Source organism: Euprymna scolopes, chromosome 41, assembly GCF_053919585.1.
Source record: "Euprymna scolopes isolate OS-2025 chromosome 41, ASM5391958v1, whole genome shotgun sequence".
Lineage (NCBI taxonomy): Eukaryota > Metazoa > Mollusca > Cephalopoda > Sepiida > Sepiolidae > Euprymna > Euprymna scolopes.
This window is the reverse complement of record NC_136522.1, coordinates 75,798,507-75,805,584: the sequence shown is the minus strand read 5'-3', so window position 1 is coordinate 75,805,584 and position 7,078 is coordinate 75,798,507. Positions and strand designations below refer to the sequence as shown.

At 33.4% G+C, this 7,078-nt stretch overlaps 1 protein-coding gene across 1 annotated transcript in view; it reads right to left on the bottom strand.

Moving 5' to 3' along the window:
* Nucleotides 1–7,078, bottom strand: part of LOC145266635 (uncharacterized) — a 471,019-nt gene that overhangs the window by 213,011 nt on the left and 250,930 nt on the right. Inside the window, exons 84-87 of the mRNA XM_080122558.1 lie at nt 6,779–6,961; nt 5,878–6,009; nt 3,343–3,525; nt 2,091–2,219 (exon numbers count right to left, since the gene is read on the bottom strand). Of these exons, the coding sequence (XP_079978684.1) occupies nt 2,091–2,219; nt 3,343–3,525; nt 5,878–6,009; nt 6,779–6,961 (627 nt within the window). The remainder of the gene's footprint in view (nt 1–2,090; nt 2,220–3,342; nt 3,526–5,877; nt 6,010–6,778; nt 6,962–7,078) is intronic.

Genomic DNA, 7,078 nt, shown 5'->3' with positions numbered 1-7,078 from the left:
AGTGGCTTCCAGGCCTTGATATGTGATAACCCCTTTGTAAAAATAATTGTATTTTACTGCATCTTCTTCTCACTAAAATAATGTATTTGTTCATGGCATCCTGCAGTAGACCAAGAAGAACTTGCTATTGTTCCATGCAATTTTTTCACTTTTTTCCACTAGTTCAATTCTTGATTCATCAAGTTTTAGTTCAATTCTTGATTCATAAAGTCTGCTGTACTTAAAATAGAACCTAGCAGGAAAAATAAAAATTACTTGATACAGGCACGTACCTGGCTGGAAGAAACAAAACCTGGCTGATTGAAACAGAAACTTACTGATATTGAGACACCTGCAAAAGTTACCTGCAGACGGAAATACATCCGTCGCTAAATAAGCAATAAAACGGATTGAAGCTATGTTTTATAGACGACGGAGGTGTCTCCACTGACTACATAGGTTAAATACGGAATCAACTTTCATCAATTATCATGCTCTCCCAACCCCTTTCGCATTTTACATATTTAGCACAACGAAGTAATAAAAGTCTACCATTATATTTTTATATATAAACATTTACCGTCATTCTTTTAAGCAGGAAGGCATCTGCTCTTAAAGGAGTTCGGTTATCAAGAAGGCCGTCATATTCAAACATAGAAATATTATTATACGGCATCTGTCAAACTGAAATACACTTTTCTAACTAATCTGGTTAATGAAATTGCAGAATATAAGTCCTTTCAGATTTTCAGTACTTCCCCATCCCTTAAATCACAATAGCAACTAATTCAGTTTTCTCATACTGGTTGTTAACTAATGATTTAATGACTGTATTTTACTCTAGAATATATTTGCAAATAAGTGTCCTCAAAATTCCAGTACACTTCCAATGGCGGTCTGAATGGGCTCTCTCACCTCAATCAAGATATACATTGAATTAACCCATTTGGAAATTTTCAAATTCAATGTAGTGCTTCAATTACCACAGGATTTGTGGTTATCTGATCTGAAAATCCTTTCTCAACCTAACGGCAGAGCCTTTCTGTCCCTTATGCATAACTCTGATCCAGTTGATTCTTCAGTATACCATCTAAGCAAATAATTCTTATCAGCAAAACGATATCGGACACCTGAAGTGTGTTCCAGGTTCGACAACTCGTATGATGACAGGACTCTTCCTGCTTATGTACCAAGAGTGTCCCCTAAAACTAAATTCATTCTCACTTGAGCAGCAGAGAATACAATGAAACTTAATTGTGGCCTGCAACGTCATCAGCAGGAATTTAAATGTACGTTTTGAGTAGGTTTTCATTCCATGGTCAAGATGCAGTCGCTGCGGATACAGGCAAAAGATGTATTACCGTTGTTTTCATCTGAAGTCTAAACTACATATGTAAGGATGTAAAATTAAATCACTATTATCATATAAAGTCACTTTGTGTGTGTGTGCGTGTGTGTGTGTTCCTTCTTCATAGGTTCCGAAACGGCTAAGCCTATCTTTTGCAAATTTCACGCAAAGGTAATTTATATGTCTGGTAGTGTTCTTAGATATGTTTTTTTTTTTTTTTTTTTTTTTTTTACAGAAATTCATCCGATAAGTATCGAAAATCGAAAAAAATTCGATCTTAAAAATAGTCTTTCTTCTCTTATAGATAAAACAGAATTTTCTATGGTGGAATATTTTACGTTACACTAGTGTAAACTGGGCTGGTGTAACGTAAAGTATTCTCCTATAAAAATACTTCTTTTTATCTATAAAGGAAGAAAGACTATTTTTAAGATCGTCAAGCCAAAATATCAGCTGACGTGATATTGTAAACAAACACAGACAGAATTTGATGAACGACATTATCGTTATTATTTTTTTTTTACTTTTTTGCGAATTAGTCCACTAGGCAAACTATTATTAGTAATATATAATAATCAATAGAGAATTGATTTTATAATAATACATACGCAATCTGCATAAATTAAAATATCATGTATAAGCATATTGTATTATCGGGCAACCCGGGCTGCCAGCTAGTATTAATTATATTAGAAATGTTGAATTAAACTTTAATCTATTGTTAATTGTTGGATTGTGTCTTGTTATAATTTAATCCACTTACCGTATAGGTGTTGGTAGCTCGATCATTTCCAAAGGGTAATCTAGTAAATACTTCACCACTGGTCGGGTCGACATAGAACCTATTGTAGATATCGTTAGTAATCTCATAGTCAATTGCATTAAATGGCGGCTGGAAGACAAAATAAACATCGAATCAAATACAAGAGAATAAAATTCTTATGCATAAATCAAATACGTACAAGAGAATCATATACTACGAGCTAATCAAATAAATACAAGCAAATTAGATTTTGACACTGAAATCACATTCTTACATTCAAATCAAATACAATGAAATGATATAATATGGGAATTTAATCTATACTAACGAGTCACCGTTTATCAATACATACTACCGCTATATGTTATTTACGCAACAATACTAAAGCTGTCTTCATCTTCTACTGCTACATGTCATTAACATCAATACAACATGCCATTTCTTTACACCTATTTTTGCTAAGTATCAGTTACACAATAACACTCAGTCTCTGGATATCTACTGATGCTACGTATCATTCATACAACAATATTTCATCTCTTTAATCTACTTCTGATACATGCCATCTATGCAAAAATACTCTATATCCGCACATCTACTCTTGCTACATTACATATACAACAAGATACCATTTCATTGCATCTACTTCTGGTACATGTCATCAGCACAACGATACCCCATCTGTTTAATCTACTTCTGCTACATATATACACAACAATATACCATTTTTGACATCTACATTGCTACATTTCATCCACATAACAATACTCCATCTCTTTAATCTACTTCTGATACATGCGTTTAACACAACAATGCTCCATCTCTTTAATCTAATCTTGCTATATGTCACACGGCAATATATACTTTCTTTACATCCAATCCTGCTACGTGTCAACCATGCAGCAATACTCCATCTCTTTGATTTATTTCTGCTACAGATCATCTACATAACAAGTCTCCATATCTATGCATCTTACTACATTTTATCTACACAAGATACCATTTGTTTACATATACTCCTGCTACATGCCGTCAACACAATGATACTCTATCTCTATAATCCATGCCTGCTACATTTCATTCACACAGCAATACTCCATCTCTTTAATCTACTTCTGATACATGTCATCAACACAAGAAAACTTTAGCTGTTTAAGCTACTACTGCTACATATCCATACCCAACAGTAAAATTAGCTTACAATAAAAACTCATTCTTACAATCGAATCATATACAAGGGAAATAGACTTACTTGATCCTGGTCTACAGCTTCCAAAGTATAAACTGGACTATTCAATTGGTGGTCTTCTAGAACTGATGTGGAAAATGGTGTTGGCAGTTTCCAAGTCGGAGCAAACGCATTTCTATCCACTTGGACTGTTAAGATTCCAAAGTTTTCACAAGTTGGCTTCATATTTCGTACACGGATTTTTACCTGCGCAAAAAAGTAAATAAATGGTATATTACAAAGGTTTATTTAAAAAAAAATACAGCCACAGGAAAACATTGGAAATACAACTTGCTTTTGTAGGCGTAAGAGATAGATAGATGGCTAGATAGATTAATAGATATACAAATACTTCGTCTCGATATATCCAGCCATACCAAGTATGTTTCCCGAATTGGGGGCAGCACTCTTTACACGCCTCTTTTACTTGAAAATTCGCCAACCAAATGGACAGAAAATCATTTGTAAGTGAAGTTTTTTTATTAACTTCAACTTTAGTTGCCTTTGACCTTGTAAGTGTCATTTTCCCATCCAAACGCAGCCCTCATTATGTAACACTTTCCAATAGATAAAAATTAAAAATAATTACGTATATAAATGAATACGTTTTGAAAGCTGAGAACAACGCATTTCTTTTAATATATAAACAAATTTATTTGCTTACATCAGATATATTTCGATACTAAACATCCTTATAAATGAAGAGTCTGTTTTTTTCTTTTTCTTTTTCTTGACCACATGGTGGAATTCTGCGTGCGAGAGTGATGGTAGGAGCCTATGGTTGATATTTATAATAAAAATAAAAGTCATAAGCAGGGGTGTCGCGCCAGCCGCGCAAAATTGAAATTAGGAAAAAAATGTTTTTTTCTTTTACCTGCATTTGAAGTTAATTGAAAATTGAAAATAATTATGGTGATAAATGAATACGTTTTGAAAGCTGAGAACAACGCATTTCTTTTAATATATAAACAAATTTATTTGCTTACATCCGATATATTTCGATGCTATACATCCTTATTAATGAAGAGTCTGTTTTTTTTCTTTTTCTTGACCGCATGGTGGAATTCTGCGTGCGAGAGTGATGGTTGTAGCCCGATGGTATTGGCAACGGCTCGATATTTAAAATAAAAATAAAACAGTCATCAGCAAGAGTCTGATGACAGTTTATTATTATATATATTATTAAAAAATGCGTTGTTCTCAGATTTCAAAACGTATTAATTTATATACCTAATTATTTTTAATTTTCAATTAACACAACGCTTCAAATGCAGGTAAAAAAGAAAAAAATCTTTCCTAATTTCAATTTTGTGCCGTTGGCGCGACATCCCTACTGATGACTGTTATATTTTTATTTTATATATCGAGCGGTTACCAACACCATCGGGCTACTACCATCACTCTCGCCCGCAGAATTCCACCATGCGGTCAAGAAAAAGAAAGAAAAAAAACAGATTCTTCATTGATGAGAATATTTATCATCGAAATATATCTGATATAAGCAAATAAATTTGTTTATATATTAAAAAAATACGTTGTTCTCAGCTTTCAAAATGTATTCATTTATATACGTAATTATTTTCAATTTTCAATTAACAAAACACTTCAAATGCAGGTAAAAAATTCTTTCCTAATTTCAGATAAAAATTCATTTTTCAACAAACCACATAAAAAACAATGCATGTAAAGAAATTTGATGTAATGTGGCCGTTATTCTTGCTTGTATATTCTAATGTATAAAAATTGTAGGCAAACATTATTATAAGAAGGGAAGAAGTTAATTCCTATACCCATTCCAAGCAAATGCACTTGGAAGCAACTCAATTTTTGTGGTGCACAAAAAGTTCAGTGGAATTACGGATAGACTAATAGATGATAACCAGTTTATATGCAAGAATTATGAAACGATGGATACGAATTAGAACTCAAATGTAGACAGAGTTTAACTACATAGCTAAACCATTGAGGCTGATTAGAGGTTTTGTTATCTTCGTGATATTATTGGAAAATTGGTAGGAGCAGATGCTAGTGTGATTGCAAGAGTTAGGAGTGAATTGAGTGAGTTCAGAGAATCTGTTATCACTAAACAGTAAAGAGTTACCACTGTAGACCAACGAAAGAGTCTATCAGGCATCTATGAGTAGTGTGATGATGTATGGAAGTGAAACCTGGATAGTGTGGGTTGAGGATACATGTTGTATGAGATAAACGATATGAAAATGATATGACAGATGCGCGATGCGAATCTTAAAAAATGGACTGTGATTTTATGACCACAGAAGATTCAATCTGGACAGTATAGTGGGATGTGTGCAGAACACGAGACTGGTAGTATGGCGATGTTGAAAGAGTCGATGGGAGCTTTTGTGTTAGCAGATGTAGGACAATCTAGGTAGCAGGTTTAATTTGCAAGGGAAAGCTAAGGAAAAACATGAGACGAAGCTATAAGAAGGATAAGCTCGGAAGTTAATTTGTAAAAGCCTTCCAATTTATGCTACCATGTAAAACAGATGTTAAATCGATGATAATGATGATGATGATGATGACGATGATGATTACCTTATATAATTCCTTAGTGCCTGTCAGAAGACTTTTGGACAGAGATATCTGGCCACTTGTTCTATCAATTTGGAAGATTCCGATAGCATCTTCTTCGCCAATCAGGTCGTAATAAACGGAAGTGTCCTTAGGCTATTAAAAACAGAGAAAATTATAAAAAAAACGTATGAGTAAACAAGGATTGATTAATGAAAATAAAAATTTGAACATTGACAGTGATCAAAGTAAAACAATTAGACAAACAAAGCAATTGTCCGTCATCCCAATACTTTTAATCCATGCTAAATTAATCAAAGTAGATTGATAGAGCAAATCCAAAACTAAAGAAATTCAATATAAAGTATATAACATATTGTTTTGATACCAAAATTACCTGCATCATGAACTCTTCCAGTACAATATTACAATGGGAGAATATCAAGGACCTGTGGCACAGTGGTTAGAGTACTTGGAAAAATCAATTGTAAAAGTGATAGCGAAGGTTCAATACTCAGCATGGGCGACCAAAAATACAATTGCGAATTACTTAGATCCTCTATCCAGTCATAGCTGACTGAACAAGGGCATACTACTCCCGCGAAGTAAGAGTTCAAAATTCCGTCCACATTCCCAAGTTCGACAGAAACATTCCTGATGTCGAAAAGATATACATGTAGAAGGTCGGAGGTTACATCGATCGATATGTGAAAATGACACTCAAGATGAGAACAGTAGTCCGATGAATTAAAAAAATATGAATAACCAATCCTCATTTCAAAAATTCAAAAATGTTGCAAAGTACATTAATTTATTGCAAATAAATTCCTCAATTCAGCAATAACAAATAAAATCTGGCTCGATAGAATCAAAGTTTTATGTGTGCTCATATGTCTAGTTATGCAATGTAATCGTAGGATCTTACCTGTGGTGTATTATCATTGACATCGTAGATATTAACGCCTGTAATTTGGTTAGGTCTTATTTTTATTGTTCTTGGCAAGTTAGAAAATCCTGGACAACTTCCGTGAATAACGGTGATTGAAATCTCAGCTGGACTGGTGGCGTATTTTCTTGGTGTTCCCATGTCGTATAAGTATACGAGCATCTGCAAAATAGAAAATTAAGTACACAGATTAGAGAATTCCTGTTATATTAAATAGTGTCATATAAAACATATAATCTTTGTTGATTCTCAGCAATTTCAACAAGAATTAGGATATTT